This window comes from Apus apus, chromosome 1 (genome assembly GCF_020740795.1).
Source record: "Apus apus isolate bApuApu2 chromosome 1, bApuApu2.pri.cur, whole genome shotgun sequence".
Lineage (NCBI taxonomy): Eukaryota > Metazoa > Chordata > Aves > Apodiformes > Apodidae > Apus > Apus apus.
The window spans coordinates 151,413,956-151,430,667 of NC_067282.1; the positions used below are offsets into that span (position 1 = coordinate 151,413,956).

General features: G+C 49.0%; 1 protein-coding gene across 2 annotated transcripts in view; it reads right to left on the minus strand.

Annotated features, from left to right (window-relative positions):
• Nucleotides 1–9,096: 9,096 nt before the first annotated feature.
• Nucleotides 9,097–16,712, minus strand: part of MYH9 (myosin heavy chain 9) — a 72,185-nt gene continuing 64,569 nt past the window's right edge. For both annotated transcript variants that reach the window (XM_051611003.1, XM_051611012.1), the window contains exons 32-41: nt 16,302–16,514; nt 15,438–15,650; nt 14,923–15,084; nt 14,094–14,222; nt 13,666–13,754; nt 13,341–13,464; nt 12,018–12,226; nt 11,481–11,589; nt 10,804–10,976; nt 9,097–10,629 (exon numbers count right to left, since the gene is read on the minus strand). In XM_051611003.1, coding sequence (XP_051466963.1) covers nt 10,512–10,629; nt 10,804–10,976; nt 11,481–11,589; nt 12,018–12,226; nt 13,341–13,464; nt 13,666–13,754; nt 14,094–14,222; nt 14,923–15,084; nt 15,438–15,650; nt 16,302–16,514 — 1,539 coding nt within the window. In that variant the 3' untranslated portion in view covers nt 9,097–10,511. The remainder of the gene's footprint in view (nt 10,630–10,803; nt 10,977–11,480; nt 11,590–12,017; nt 12,227–13,340; nt 13,465–13,665; nt 13,755–14,093; nt 14,223–14,922; nt 15,085–15,437; nt 15,651–16,301; nt 16,515–16,712) is intronic.

Sequence of the window (16,712 nt, forward strand, 5' to 3'; positions counted from 1 at the left end):
TTTTTTTTAAGCTGAAAGCATTCTTCATTAGTTTTCTGAGATACTTAACTTTTAAATGCATCCCAGTCCACCAGTCACAGCTGGTATCCTCCATCCACAATTTCCACGCCATCTTCTAAGGCTGTAATTTAGCAGTAGGATCCTACCAGACCTACACACCCCCAAGTTTTACCTGACAGCTTCTGCCCAGCTGCTGACATGGGGGTGTGAGCATTTGCTAAAGGCAGGTTTTCTATTTTCACCACTAGTCTTTCTCCCATCGATGTTTGTCTTTTTTTTGTTTGTTTGTTTGTTTGTTTTTCTTTCTTTCATAAAAAAGGACAGCAGTTCAAATTGCAGAGCAGGGATTGCCACAAACACATCTTGCTTTCTGGGAAATGTTGTGCTATGACTGGCTCTGGCATCAAAGCATTTGCTGGGTAGTTCAGAGAGGAGAGGGAAAAGAAAAGAAAAAAAAAAAAAAGGGAAAAAAAGAAAAGAGAAAAGATAGTAAATACTTTATCTCTTCACTGCTCAGCAAAATCAGAAAGTAGCAGCATCAAAACCACAGGAGAGCAGTCACTATCCTGGTGCAGCAGCTGCCTGGGTTAGCGAGAAGGGCTGTGCTGGTTGCAACCAGGGAGAAGAGCAGGCAGCACCCAAAAGCTAAGCAGGTGAAAGGAAAAAATTGTGTGGAAGCAAAGTTTTTCTGTCTGTGCAACCCATTGCTGCTGCCTGGTTTGCTCTCACCGGGTGACTTAAAGACAGCCCAGAGGGGTCTCTAGTTTCAGCCATGCAAGGAGCGACGTGGGGCTGGCAGAGCTGGTAATGGGATGGCTGTGATCATCCCTGGTGATGGGATGATCACACAGCCTAAGTGTCTTGTTTTTAGTAACAGCAGGAGTTTACCTGCCCACATAGAGACAGGGTTCTTGCTGAGCAGGCAGGAGGGTTGCTGGGAGCAGCTGGAGGGATGTCAGGCAGTCTCTAACCTTGTGCTGGAGGAAGTGGAAAAAGACCTGGGGGTACTAATGGGCAAAGAGTGAGTCATCAATGTGCAACTGCAGCCCAGAAGGCAAACCACATCCTGAGCTGCATCACAAGAAGCGTGGCCAGCAGATGGAGAGGCAATTCTGCCCCTCTACTCTGCCCTGGTGAGACCTCACCTGGAGTCCTGCATCCAGCTCTGGAGACCCTGCACAAGTAGGATGTGGACCTGTTGGAGTGTGTCCAGAGGAAGGCAACGAAAATGAATCAGAGGGCTGGAGCACCTCTCTTATGAAGACTGGCTGAGCGAGTTGGGGTTGTTCAGCATGGAGAAGACTCAGGGGGGACCTTATAGCAGCCCTCCAATACCTGAAATGGGCCTATAAGGCTGGAGAAGACCTGTTCACGAGGGCATGTAACGATAGGCCATGCAGTAATGGTTTTAAGCTAGAAAAGGGTTAATTTAGGTTGGACATTAGGAAAAAGCTCTTCAATATGAGGGTGGTGGATCACTGGAATGGGTTGCCTAGAAAGGAGGCAGAGGTCCTGTCCCTGGAGACATTCAAAATCAGGCTTGACAGGACCCTGAACAATCTGTTCTGGTGTGAGATGTCCCTTCTTATTGTAGGGGGGTTGGACTAGATGACCTTTAGAGGTCCCTTCTAACCCAATACATTCTATGGTTCTATGATTCTATGAAGTTGAGTGCAGAAGGGAGCTGTGGGCTCTTCTGGGTGGCCCGTGTGGGGGTGACAGTCCTACCAGCCTGCTACAATTCACAGGGAGTGCCCTCTGCCTTGGTCAGACTGGGCTGTTGGAAGCTCCACTTGAGCCCAGACAAGGTGCATGAGCAGGGCATCCCAGCAAGCCAGATCACAGCAGAGAGGTGCCCTGCAGGCTCCCATCCAGGCTCCTTCCACCTCCCACAGCACAGCCATGGCTCTGCCATGGCCAGGAAGGGAGGACTGGCCTTTCCATCCCCAGCTCTTCCCACTGTGGTGCCTGATGCGGGTGTTTCCTTCCTCCACCCCAGCAGTCAGGAAAGGCTTTGGTCAATGGGGGAAACCAGGGTCAGCTGCTTGCAGCAGTGCTCCTGCCCACACAGTGCTTGAGGATGCAGAAGTGGGTCTGGGGAGCATCATGCCAGCATTGCCCAACCACCTCCCGACTGCAGAGCATTTCCCTTGCCTGAAAACACAGAGTATCCTTCCTTGGAGATGAAGGAGTCCAGCTCGTGCTTTTTGTTTGGTATGAATGTCCTGTGACAGTTATTTTAATCGTCTTGCAGCTTTTAATAGTTCTTGATGGTGTCATGAGCCAGCCTCTCCTGCTGAGCAAGCTGTAGGTACTGCAGGCCCACAGAGAGCAGGCATCACATAGCACAGCTCATAGAGGTGCTGGGAAGATTTTGGGAGACTGCTCTGCAGAGCCTGGACAGCAGAGCAGGGAAGAGCTGCTCTGTGCACCCAGGGGACCAAGACCTGGAGATCTGGCTTTGGAGGGAGGCTATTTCCAGATGATCCTGCACAATAATCCTGGATGCAGTTCTGCCTGTGCTATGCCCCCTGCCCATGCAGTGCATGCCCACCTCCTCTCTCCATCACATGCCTCTTTGGTCCTGGCTTATGAAAAAGAAGCCACAAAGAAGCTGCAGTCGGGTCCCTCTCCATTATTTTCTCCCTAACCCTTCTTCACCTGCTGCCTGAAGCAAAGCAGCCAGGTCTCTTCAAAGAGACATGGTGCCAGGCTTTGCTCATCTTCAGTGTCCCCCCAAAGCTACAGTGAGGCTGTGCTGCACCCTGCAAGGGGAGGACCAGCCTTGCAGGCCACGCTGCACCTAATGCCACATCCTCAGCTGCTGGGTTGCCTGCACTTGTCCCATCTGTGTCCTGATGATTCCGATGGTGGCAGCAGGGATGCAGACCTAACCCTGCCCCAGCCAGCTCTGCAAAATCCGGCCCTTGTCGCTGGCCACTCCCACCTACCAGCTTTTTTACTCGAACAGTTCTGGTTTTCTCACCTTCTGCCCAGAGAAGTGGTGCAGGCAGAAGATCCCTGGTGTAGATTTCCTGCTGGGGTGTGGAGATACCACGTTTCTCTTTGTTGGAACAGGCCTGCCAGCTGTGCTGACCATTTCTCCTCTGAACCCAACTCCTTGGCTGCAGCAGAGAGGTGAGCCCATCCCTTGGCACCAGAAAGGGGCCGTGGTGCAGATAAACTCCCTTCAGCTTCACAGAAAGGGCCTGAGCACACACCATTAGCACAAACCCAGCACCTCTCCTCCTCTGTGGCCCTGCCGCAGTTTCTTCACTGCAGCTCCTCCCTGAAGCATCAGCCACGTCCTTGAAGTTGCCTCTTAAGAAACTTCCCAGGTGAGAGGGAAATGGTGAGCTGGGCTTCAAGCAAAAGCTGATCAAGAGCTTTGTCCGTGCTTTACCCACAAGGACACATCAGGACAAGACAGCTGGGTGCCTCATGCTTCCGAAAACGATGAGCCGGCGCGCTGGGAGCTGCACAGCACGAAATGACATCGACAGCAGAAAGGATCAAAAGCCTGCACAGCAAATTGGGCTGCGTGTTACCCCGTTAAAGCCTTTTTTGGCTGTGCCAATACCTCTGCTTCAAAGCCCGCTGCAGTTTCTAGTGGCATTAGCATTTCTTAAGTAAGCCGAGAGCCTTGCCTGAGAATGGAGCTGGTCTCTCCCTCCCCCCTGAGCTTCTTACATCTGCACCGGGAGAAACAGGGGCTGAAAGAGGCAGCTCCAACCCGGGGTGAATTTGGCAGCACAGGCACAGTGCATGCAGCCCCCATGCCCCTCTCAGCCCCCAGTGGGGAAGTGCTGAGAAGGAAATGAAACAAGCAGCTTTCAACACATGCCTGCTGGCCACGGGGCAGCCTGGGCAGGCTGCAGCCATCCAGCAGCTTTGTAGGGCTGGGAAGTTTTCCCAGGGTCCTCTCAAGCCCCGCAGACAGCCCAGGATTGGGAAAAGGGGTCTGGGAGGGCAGAGCCTGGGCTGTCTCAGTGCCCTCATGCCCCAGTTAGGAGGAAGGATGCTTCCCTTGCTGCCACACCTGAAGCAATCAGTGCCAGGAGTTTGGAGGAGGGTAAATGAGAGGTGGGCTCAGCTCCTCTGCGACGCTGCTTCTTTATAAGGCAACACATGGAGATGTTTCCCTGGATACAGCGAGAGTGAATCACAGAAAGCAAATTTCTTTGATCAGAGCTCCAAGGGTTGATTTTTGGTTGGTTTTGGTTTGTTTTGTTTTTTTGGTGGTGGTGTTTTTTCTTGGGTTTCTTTTTTTCCCCATCAAGTCATTGCTTCACCCACAAAGCTGGCACAGGCTGGTTTATGGGCCCGGCTGGTCAGGGCAGCTCTTGGCTCAAGAGGTTCAGCACCTTGCTGCTGCCAGACAAGCCTCTGCTGACCACCAGTCCCCTCCTCTAGCACTTAGACCCCAGTGAGACTCTTTCTGGCCACGAGCCCTACTTCAGCCTGGCCTTACAGGAGGCCAGGGATTTGAGTGATGGCTCCTTCCCTAAAAAGGAAGCCTAAGGAAGCAATCCATTTATCTTGAGTGATACACACTACCATAACACCCTCTTCTATGAGGTTCCACACAACTTCCATTAAAAGTCAATTAAGGCTGTAGTGAATGAAGCCATTCACCGTATAATTCCAGATTAATTAGCAGCACACAACCACATTATGAGTAACACAGCACTGCAGGGCCAGCCACTCCATCATCATCAGTTGTCCATTTCCTCCCTCACCCTTCCTTAGGGCTGGGGAGCTGAGCAATAGCAAAGCCTCCAGGACAGACCTCTCCTGTGGGACACACATGCACCACTGCATCCCATAGACTTTTGCTGCCTACACATGATGTCCTCAGGCACTGTAGGTGAGCAGACAAGGCAGCTTGCCTTAAATGCTCCTCATGCACAACCCAGTGATCTCCCAGTCCAAAGAGTGACCGTACTTCTATTTAATTGACTTTTCAGTGTCCTTCTCTGCATGTTTTACCTGAGTTGAAAGCACAGCAGGCCAGCCCTCCCTGGTCTCAAGGAGGGAGGCTGGCTCAAAATGGTAGCAAGGACAGAAGAGTCCCAAATTTAGGACTAGGGTGCTCTAGCAGTTGTTGGTGTTTTTTTTTTCTCCTTTTCCTTCTGCTTTCGCTCCCACTGCTGGCATCAGAGGAAGGAAAGAAATTGGTCCAGACAGACAGCAAACAGTTATCTACTCATATCACTTATCTGTCCTGGAACTGGGAATGTTGTCTCTGGCTGTAGTTGGAGATGAAGTTTAAAAGGACACAGCCCTGGCAAAGTTTGGATCTGGGCTCTTCAGGGAAGGCAAAGCAGCTGGGATCTTGCCAGCAGAGTTGGGATAAAGCATCTCCAGAACAGGCCGAGCAGTTCTCAGGACTGGGCTGAGCTTCCAGGACAGGGAACCCAGCCCTGTACTCGGCCAGGACAGGGACCCACGCCAGCTCCCCAGAGCTTCTCCCCATCAGCCAGGCTGTGCATCCCCACAGACGGATACTTCTGGACAGCACAGGCCAACAATTAATGCTTTAAATGCCCCCGAGGCCTGTTGCTCACTGATCTCCAGCTGGGCCACAGCAGCCTGCATTTTAGTTTCAGATCCCTCAAACCCCTGCTCTGTGCTCTCCATCCAGGCAGGGAAGGCTGCAGTTTTCCACCATAGCTCCCTCTCTCCCGTGCCCATCCCTGAGGCATCCCAGCCCCACAGCCATTTGATCCACACCCCAGGCTTTGACAAAGTGATTCTTCATTTACATTAAAGTGCTACTTGAGATAGTTTGGGGAGGAAATGAAGGAGTGCTAAATCCTAAACCTGGCAGGTCACTGCTGCTGCAGCCCAGGAACCCAGATGGAACTGGCTCTAATGGCCACTGTCTCCCCTGTGCCCTGGGGGAAGCTGTAGCAGGAGCAAGCTCAGTGCTCTCCCTGCAGCAAGGCTCTCCAAAGCAGGACTAGATGCTGCAGGTTCAGTGATTTACCTCCATCTCCCTGCAGCCATGACAGGGCTGATTGCTCTGCCCCTCAGTTCTGCTGTTAAACAGCCTGCAAGGGCCCCGCTGTGACCTGCGTTGCCACAATTTATTTTTCCTTAAGCCAGGTTTCTTACATTTAATGATCCAGTTTATAGATCCTTTGTGCCAGCACAACAGCCCAGTGTAGGGTCAGGAATGTTTGAAATCAATGCTACCACTATTCCTTGCATCTTCTGCAACTATGTCCATGTGCCCCCTCTCATTCAGGCCCACCCAATGCCTGCTGGGGTTAGCCCTAAGGTTGGACAGTGCAGGCCACAAACAGAGCTCCAGCACTGACTGTCAGGAACAACTCCTTCACATGGCCTGCAGATCAGGTCTCACTCTCTTTTCTACTCTTGCTTATTACAGCATCTGCAACTGCTCACCTAGTCTGACCATCCTCCAGATCTCAGGAAAACCTGTGCGAGGCATTTAGCATCCCTGGAGACGGACAGAGCAACTAATCTGGAGCCACAAGAACTTGAGCTAGCAAGTTTGCACTCCACAAAGTGGAAAATGTGGAAGACTCATTTCTGACCTTTCACAGAGATGCACAAAAAGGTGGAAAGTTGAGGCAAAGCAACGTGCCAGTGTGTGCTGGTTTGGTTCTGGCATGGTTTTGAGAGCAGCGGGGGCACTTCAGGGTTGGCTCCTGTAAGAAGCTACTAAAAGCTCCCCGAGCTCAGGTAGCCAAGGCTATTGTCTTTAGAAAGACAATAGATGCACCTCTGTGATTAACACATGAAAGAACAGATACAAGACCTGAGCAGAGCAAGAAGAGGGGAAAAAGCTTTGCTTAGAGAGGCAAGAGCAGTGCTGGAGTGAAGATCCCGAGGTTGGTGGGGAAGGAAGGGAAAAAGGTGCCCAAGCAGAAGTCTCCCTGCAGCCTCTGGTGCTGTCCTCCCGCACTCCTGACGAAACGTGGTGGAACATTCCCTGAAGGCACCAGGAGGGGTGAGTGTGGACTTGCTGGCACTGGACTTGAATCACGCAGCTGTGGAGGATCCAGCAGCAGGGGAGGTGCCTGTTCCTGAAGGAGCCCGTGACTCTGTGGGAAGCCCAGGCTGGAGCAGCTCCGGACCTCGTGGGAAGGACTCATGAAGGAGAGGTTCATGGAGGACTCTCTCCCATGGGAGGGACCCCGTGTAGAAGCAGGGAAGGACTAAGGAATCCTTCTTCCTGAGGAGGAAGGAGCGGCAGGAACCACCAGCCTGTGAACTGACTCTAAACTCCATCCCCTGTGCTGCTGGGGGGAAGGAGGGAGAGAAACCAGGAGCAAAGTGATTTGGGCCTGGGAGGAAGGGAGGGGTAGAGTGACATATGCAAGCCCTGCTCTTTGTGTTGTCTGTGTCCTGTGTGTGTTTGATTAGTGTGAGATTTTTAGTATTTTTCCCCAAGTTTAGTCTGTTTTGCCCATGACCTTAATCAGTGAAGAACCCTCCTTGTCCTTTTTCTTGATCCGAGCTTCTAGTTGGCCTTCGTCCTCCCCCATCCCAGTGTGTGTGTGTAGGAGCTGAATGAGTGGCCACATGGCTGGTTCTTAGTTGTCATGTTAGGCCCAAACCACAACGGTGGAAAAAAGAGACACATCTCTTTCCCACTTGCATGGGACAGAGCACCATCCAAGCAGTACACGGGCTCACACAAAGCACCAAAAGCAGCCTGAGCTTCAAAGGCTGGGCACGGCCTCAGGACACAGGTGCTAGGGCAGGTCTGCTCTGTACCACAGCAGTGCCTGGCCAGCTGGCCTTAGTCCAAGATGATCCTGTGATGGGAAAGCAATTTCCATGCAATTTCAAGGGCAGGCTGTTTGCAGATACCCTACATGTCTCCGCAAAACACTTTGGAAGACGCGTGAAGTATCTGAACCTGCAGACTCCCAGAGGAGGGTAACTGCAGTTGTAACAGTCCATCCACACAACACCGACACAGCACTGCCTGTATTCCATGCACCATGAACATACTTCTGTCCCTTTACACATTCATCCCTACTCAAGCACATAAAAGCTGTAGCCTGTGCAACACAGCCTCAAAAGTTCATGCTCACACCAACCCCTTAAAGTGACTACACCCACTGCTGCAGCAGCACATGGTGAACCTTCATGCCTCCTCCTTCTGCACCTCCCGCCCCTTTTTCTTCTACCTACACTTTCCCTGCTCAACATTTGCTTAGACAAAAATCCCACACTTTGGGAGTGGCAGACTCGCATGCTCCTGAGACAGAGTTTACTGTAAGCTGCACCCTCCCTGCTTCTTGCTTGCCAGCACTGGCCTTGGCAGCAGCAGCACTTGCTGGCTGCACCATAGCCCTCGTGGTGAACACCCACATTTCCTTCTCCATTGCTTCCACCCAGGGTCTGACTATGCCCCAGCCACAACTTCTAGCTCAGACTTTCTCATCAAGGTCTAAAACTCTGCCAACTTGGGATGACAGGGATAAGGTGATGATTTTCAGGTGCTGATGTCACACTCCAGCTTTTCTTGCCATGGCTGTGGCACCAGAAGAAATGAGCACCTAATGCAGCTTGAGGGGCCACGGACCAGAAGATGAATACATGTTCCTTATTTAATTTCTAGAAAAAAAATATAACAAAAGGTAGGTGAGTGAAAGGCAATTTTGATAATCCATTGATAAAACAGACTTCTAGACATCTACCACCTCCTCCACTAACCTCACTTTCCACCAACTCCAGGGACTGGAAATAAAAGCAAAGAAGAGAGTTAAGTCAGAGAGCCTCAGGAATAACCACCTTCAGGCCAAGAACAGAATAAACTTGGCTCAAATTCCCAGCCCTGTGTGTCGAACAGGTAACTCCCAGAGCACACCAACAAGGTGCACGATCTTCCTCCCAAACCCCCGGGGCTGGCCACTGCCAGCCACCCCGCTGATACTCTGGGGGTGCCCTAACACCCGATTTCAGCTCCTGAGAGTCACAGGGTACCAGGGAGGTCTTCAGGCTGCCAACAGAACAGGCCCAGGCTGTGACACCACAGCCACTACCTTTGGAGGCAACACCTCCGTTCCCCGCTGCACCTAGGGAAGGAGGGAAGGGCAACACGGGCACACGGACTGTAGCACATGGATAATCTTTATTGGTAACATCAGTGGAGCACCGGTAAACCATTACTGACTGTAGTGGTGACACACAGCTGAGGCACATGCTAAGGCACTTTTATTATATATATAAAAAAAAAAATTAAATTTTTCTGTGACAGCAATTGGGACACGAGGCTCCTGCATTTCGAGCACTTCAGGCGTACAGTGTGGCGCTTCATATGCAATTATTCTTTTACTTTGCTCATAAGTAGGTCTAAATGCAGCATATACAATATGGTTAAGAATACAGGTAAATCCAGCAACCAGTGTACGGTGTAGAAAAGTAAAGACTATGTATATATAACCATGGTCCCAATAGAAAGGCAGTGATAAAGACCTTTATTTTTTTCTTAATTACTTATTACGAGAGATACAAAGGCCTTACATATATCTGTGCAGATTAAAAGGGTTTTTAATATACTCAGTCAATGGTGCACAATAACTAATCCCAACCCCTGGTTACAGAGCAGGTGCAAGAGGCTTGGACATGTCAATAAAAGAGGAATTTCCCTCCCCTTATCCCCACCCTCTGGCCACTACCCTATTAAAATTCCCCTAGATTCTGTCTATTACCATTAAATATATTTGGTCCCCCAGAGATTCTCAGACAAGCACAAGGACACGGTTCTGCTTCCCCAGCCTGCTGCTAACTACTGGTCCACACTACCTTAGATGAAACCGCTCAGAGGCAGAGACACTAACAGGACATCATTGCACTTCAGAGATCTGTCCACACAGTAAAAACAAGAGGGAAAGAAAAAAAGAAAAAAAAAAAAAAAAAGACAACTTTGGCAAGTCCTCCAGGTAACTGGTCCTGAGAGGAGCTTCCCTCTTAACTCCTCCCTGGAAACATGTGAAAGAAGAAAGGGCAAATTGCCATGGCCAAAGCACACCGTTTTTCCTGAAACTGCTCCCAAACCATGTGGGTGGGCAGATTAAAAGGCAGAAGTCTGAGGTCACTGAACATGATTGCCAAAAGCAAACAAAGAGGGAGGGGAAAGAATACAGGAAGGAGCTTCCCTGCAGCTAGAATCAAAGACAAAAGGAGATTTACAGCAAAAATAATCTTTCCCTAACCCCACTCCCTCCAAACTGTGTAAGGATTCACCAGCAGACATGGCACGGACAGTTCTACAGGCTTTTGTAGTGGCCAAACTGCTGGTCAGATTTCAGAGCCCCGACTCTTTGGCATTAAATACAAAGAGGATTAGGAAACTGGAAAGAGGAAACGAGGAACACAGATGCCCGATGGCTCCAGATACACAGAGCTGGGCTTGCTCTGCAGATCCCTGGCCAATTCAGGAGGAGAGGGTTTGCTGGAAGTCCAATGGAAGTGGGAAGGGTGGATGGGTCACTCCATCATGTGTAACCTGGGTCAAATGGGAGGACTTATTCAGTAGCTTTGGCTTCACCAGCATCTGCCTTGCCGTCCACTTCCTCATCAGAGCACTCTCCTGTACCCTTCCTGACAATTCGACGTGTCACGACAAACGGCAGGTCCCCGCGCCTAGGGAAGGACAGACAGGACATCAGTAACACGAGGCTCCACTGACCTTCACCTGACAGGACAGGCTTTGGAGAGCGGTACGCAAGTATCCAGCCACGCCGTTTGCTGTGGGCAGGTACAGCAAGACTACCGTGGACTGGCTACCAAGCTATTGCCCAAAATGCTTCTCCTTACCTGAGCTTGCTCTTCAGGGAGCTGACTTCTCTATTCATTGCATCAGCTGTTTCAGTGGCATCCTCCAGCTCCCGCTGGAGCTTCCTGCGGTGTGCGTTGGCTCGCTGGGCATCCTCCTCTGCTTCCTCCAGCTGGCGTTTCAGCTGCTTCAGGCGCATGTTTGCCTTGTCCGCCTGAGAAAGGGTGGGAAAGAGAGATCCACGTTATCCCGGAGTCACAGCACAGGAGATAGAGCAGCAAAAAGCAGAGTTTCCAAAGCTCCCTCCTCCCTTTCTGAAGGGAGCGGCCTTGAACTTGACAGCTCCAAGCTTTTCCTTAAAAGCATTATTTCCAGCTGTGTCATCTTGTAATTATCACAGTGAAGGAAAAGAAGAGAAACCTATAGGAAGATTAATCATAGAGTGGTTTGGGTTGGAAGGGACCTTAAAGTTCACCTGGTTCCATCCCCCCTGCATGGGCAGGGACACCTCCCACTAGACCAGGTTGCTCCAAGCTCCACCCAGCCTGGCCTTGAAAACTTCCAGGGATGGGGCTTCCACAGCTTCCCAGGGCAACCTTTCCAGTGTCTCACCACTCTCATTATGCTAGAGCCTTCTTTCGTGCAGATGATGCTTTGGTCACAGAAGGGAAATCCTCCCACCAGAAGACTCACCAATGCTGCAGGTAACTATACACACCTGATCTTTGAATTGCTCAGCATTACGCCTCTCATCATCCACCTGCAGCAAAATATCTTTCAGCTTCTTCTCGGCACGGCGCACCTGCTTGCTGGCAGCCTGGCGTTCCCTACACAGAAATACAGGGATGATCAGACAAGAACTTAGCTCCCATTGCCCCCAACAGATGACCTGACTCGGGCAAGTCAGAAACAAGGAGGATACCAACAGTTCTTCTAACTTAGAAAAAGAAGGGAACAGGAAGCAACGTTTCCCAGAAACGACCGAAAGGCATTGATGTCATGCCAATATGACCCTTCCTGAAGCTACAGAAGGACAGCAAGTGTATCATAGCTGCAGTTTTAGGAGTGGTTAAGTCTAGAAGAAGCTAGAAGTCTCTACTGTGAAAAACAAGGACAGTTGGCCAAGATCTTGCATCTGTACTACCCAGTGTACCTGGGATGAAGCCCTCACTCGGACAAATCAGAATTTGTTCAAAAGAGATTAAAAGCCAGATTGGGTAGAAACTTGTAGAACAGAGTTTCTACTGGGACATACTTTGTCTCCATGTCCAACTGCTCTTCCAGCTGCACTATCTTTGCTTCCAAGGCTGTGATGGTAGCCTTGTACTTCGACTTCACTGCACTCTCCATCTCCTGCAGTTTGAGCTTAAGCTCCTTGTTCTGGCGCTCCATCTGCTGGCGAGCGTTCTCATTCTTCTGTGCGTTGCTCCGCTCAGCATTCAGGTCGGCGTTCATCTGATCAATCTGTGGAGAGAAGGAGTACTCAGCATATCGAGTGCTCCAGCCTGAAAGGCTGATTTATTTCTCAGACACATGCTGACACACAAAGAAGAAGGACCCTCAGGGAGAGCTGAACACTTGGAATAATTCTGATGCAGAGGGAGCTGTCTGCAGGCAGGGCCTTTCTCAAACTATCTTAGTTTGCCCAGATTTTCAAAGTAATTCCTTGAATAACAGGTTTATCAACCTCCTCTTAGGGCTAACTTTGCCAATCACATATGGTGCTGTCTGGGGTGAAGGCCACGGTTTGGCACTTCACACAGTAATTATCAGTCTTAGTGAATTACAAAAATCCTGAGGCAAGTGGATCCAAAACGTGTGCTTTACCAATTTATCATTTATTTGCTGTCTGCCTAGTTCCACCACAGAGCAGCAGCTTAAAAATACTGACTTTCAAAGGTGAAAGGGCAAGAACTCATTTCACTTCCAAGCCAGGCCTCTGGCTGACAGTCAACCAAGTAAAGAGCAATGTTCTCATCCACCAGAGTGAACAAGCCATTTGGAAAACCATCAGCCTAGCTCCTTGGCTTTGGAGGGCTAAGGAAACAACATGCTTGATTGTCAAAGTTGGGCAGATAAAATATGGCAGAGAACAGGCAGATTAAGATCATAGTTTCTACAGCAGCCTAACAAATTCCATATGGTTAGTCCATTTGAAGAAGCATGGAACTGGCAGAAAAGTACTTTTCCAAACACATTGTGGCATGGTTCAGCATGCCAAGTTGAAGCAGCATGCTACAGATCATCTTTTTCATAATCCCTTAATACAGAAAAAAAGGGACTGAGATTTTTGGGGTTTGTTTGTCTGGTTTTTTTTAAAATTTTTTAATAAATTTTGGAGATTGTTTCAGTTACTCAATGATTTAAACGATCAGAAATAGTGAGTTAACACCAGCTCTGACCACCCACCCTGTTTTCTGTATTGTGGTATTCAGGTGTTTCATCTCGCTCACATCTGAGGACCTCTGAGGGCCTGTACTGTGCCCAAAGCAGCAGCTGGCATTACTCAGAGTACAGCATGACAATTTACACAGCCTAGAGAACCACGCCTACTGGCACACAAAGCCTGAATAGGTACCTGAAGATTTGCCTTCTTGAGCCGGTCATTGATAATCTCTGTGTTGCCCTGTTCCTCTTCTAACTCCTCCTCCAGCTGAGCTATCCGGGCCTCCAGGCGTCTCTTTTCCTCCATGGCCAGTGCTCTGTAGGAGACAGAATCATTAAAGCTGTGGTGGTGGTGGCATTAATGTCTTGGGGAAAATCCACTGCTTCAAATTTTACAAAATAAGCTCAGCTTTCAAGAGCGGAGGGGATGCAGCACATGCTGTGCTCTACATCAAAACAGCCTGCAAAGTATTTTCTCAAACCAGCTCCTCCACCCTTAATCAGGGAACATTACTCACCCTTTACCACTATTGTTGGCAATCTCATCAGCCAGCTCATCCCTTTCTTGCTGGGCCTGGCGCTTGGCACGTTCAGCAGCTGCAAGTTCCTGGAATAAAAACGAGACGGTCAGTGATCCAATGGGAAGCTACCAATTAACGCAGCATAGGAAAAAGTAGTTGCTGGTAATGGAAGGTATGGTCTTTAGCTAGATCCAGCCCTAAGTATAAGACAGGGTCTGTTCCCCACCCAGCCCACAGCTTCCTTTGTTTTGGACACTCCTATCACAGCTGTCAAGAAATGGCCAAATTCCGTTGTTTGAAGTGGAACCCATATTTGAGCAAAAAGCATAGAAGAAAGAAAAACACCACTCAAGCTCAGACTGCTACGCTCAGTTCCTGGCCAAAGAAAACGAGCAAACCCTTGACTTGGATGCATATTCCATTACCTCCTGCAACTGGATCATCTCTGCCTCCATGCTCTTCAACCTCTTCTCATTTTCTTTGGCCTGTGCCAAGATCTCTTCTCTGGAAGTACGTGTGTCATCCAGTTCCCGCATGTAATCCTTCATCTGTGCCTGAAAAGGGAGAACAAAAAAGGATGAATTCCAGAGCAACCACATTAACAAATTGGGTTTGTCTGTCTTAAAGGAAATGCAGAGGGAAAACAGAAGCACGGATTCATTAACCTTCAGCTACCAAAAAGGCTGCTGTAAAAACAAAAGGAATTATCTTTTTCCCATTTTACAAGTTATGAGGAGAAGTGGCAATGGAAGCAAACAGAACTGCTTAAATTGCAGAAAAAAATTAAAATCTTTCCAGATGTAGGGGGGAGGACAGGGAGGGTACAGGAAGCTTTCAAGTGAAGCCATGGAAGGGAAAGTCCAGGGAGGATTTGCAGTTTTTCCTAAGAACAGGTCAGACAAATGCCTGTAGGAATTACAAAAGCATAACAGAACTGTCTCGGGGCAGGAGAAGGCCTAAATGAGATCTAGGTCCCTTTAGCCTTGCAGGTCTATAATCCTTTCCAAAAACCACTGACATGAGGCAAGCACTACAGTGGACTTTACCTACAGCTTGTTTCCTAGGGAGTTAAATAGGCAGATCAGGGTTAGAAGGATGTTTGAAATGCCAGTAAGTTTTTTGTGGTAAAATTGCTACAAGACTCTGCTGCTCTTGTGACACTGACGCATGGTTCTCACGAGCTGAAATTTTGTACCCCATTTCCCTGGTTAAATGCTCTCTACGCTGACAGCTGGAACAGTTGCAGCTTCTTACCTGCAGTTTGCGGAGCTGCTTGATGGCTTCTTCACGATTCTTGTTAGCAGTGTCTATATGGCTTTCCAAATCCTTCAGGTCCATCTCTAGCTTCTTCCTGGCAGCCACAGCCATGGAGCGCTGTTTCCGTTCATCTTCCAATTCCACCTCCATCTCCCGCACCTGTGTGGAGAAACAGAGTCATCAGCATTTCAGCTTCTTGATCTCCCAGCATCTACTTTTCACATCACCATTTTAAATGGTACCTAAGAGCAAACATGTGACTTGTTTTCATTCTTCCTGGCAGGGGGATGGGGCTAACATTCCTCACTAATAAAGCTACACGGGTTCCTCTGATAGACAAAGGCTGTTTGAACAATTGTGCACACATGGGGAATCCTCTCACAGCCCTGCAGTGCTGTCTGGAGGGTTACCATTAACAAGGATGTGTGGATTGGCACTGTTTGTCTCACCATCTTTGAACACAAGTGCCTTTGTGTATGGAACACTGTCAGGATTTACAGAGCAATTCTTACTTGTCTAATCAGCTGTTTCTTCTTCTCTTCATTCTGTTCATCACGTCCCTGGAGGTCCCGGTCAAACTGTGCCTTCATGGCCTGTTGGTTCACTTCTAGCCGCAGTTTGGCATCCTCTGTGGCCTGCAGTTCATCCTCCAGCTCTTCCAGCTGTGTCTTCATCTCCTCCACCTGCTGCTCCAGGGCCCGCTTAGCCTTCTCCAGCTCATGGACCTACAGCATAGTACCACACGTGAGGTTTCCTCAAAGTGTCCAGGCAATTTCAACTATACTAAGTGCAAAAAAGTCTAAGAACACTGGATCTGTCCCTTGTATTAGGCCAGAGACAGCCCTCAAAGCCAGCTGCTCGCATACCTGCAAGCTGCAAGTGTGAATCATGATTATCTGTTAGTTTCTAGAGAAAGACAAAAGCATTTTTTAACACAGTTCTGACCTACTGCAGACTTATCAGAGCTGGACATCTCTGGTTAAGACAGAATTCAAGAAAAGCCTTTTTAGCCTCCAAGATTTTTCTTTTCCTTCCTGCTTATAGTAATATTTTTTTTCTTGTAATATTGTCTTCCATCACATGGCTAAATCCTGTATTTTACCTATCAGGTTCACATCATTCCTTCATCTGTGCCACAACAATACCAGTTCATTTTCAGTTTACCACTACTTCATGTGTATCATTTCCAGGCTCTTCCAACACATCTTTCTCACTTACTAATGCAATACAAACACAACATTCACAAACCCACAAGGTGTCCAGTATTCTCTACCACATTCCTCTATGTTCACCCGAGCATGAGCTTTTTGCAGAATTACACTAACACCATCACACACGTGCCACTTCCTGCACAGATATTTTAACTTCTTACTTACGCTTTTCCCAACATCATCCTTGGAACTCATCAGGTCTTCCATCTCTGTGCGGAACTGCTTATTGATACGTTCCAGCTCAGCTTTCTGCTCTATGGCTTCTTCCAAGGCTCTGGCCAGGGAGAGGGCCTTAGTCTCCTTCTCACGGGCTTCTGCCTCAGCACGGTCCCGTTCTTCTGCATACTTGGCAGAAATGTTCTTCTCCTCTGCCAGTAGCTACAAGAGCACAGCATCAGTCATCTGAGAAATTACTGACAATTTTCTAACAAAGTAAACATGCAACTCTTCGTTAGTGCCTCTTAACAGGATTCCTTCTATACGTGACAGAACAAAGAAAAGGCAGCTTCCAAGAATGAAGCAGGCCATCCCACCTTTAATAATTGTACTGACCCCAAATGAACAAACTTCTCATTC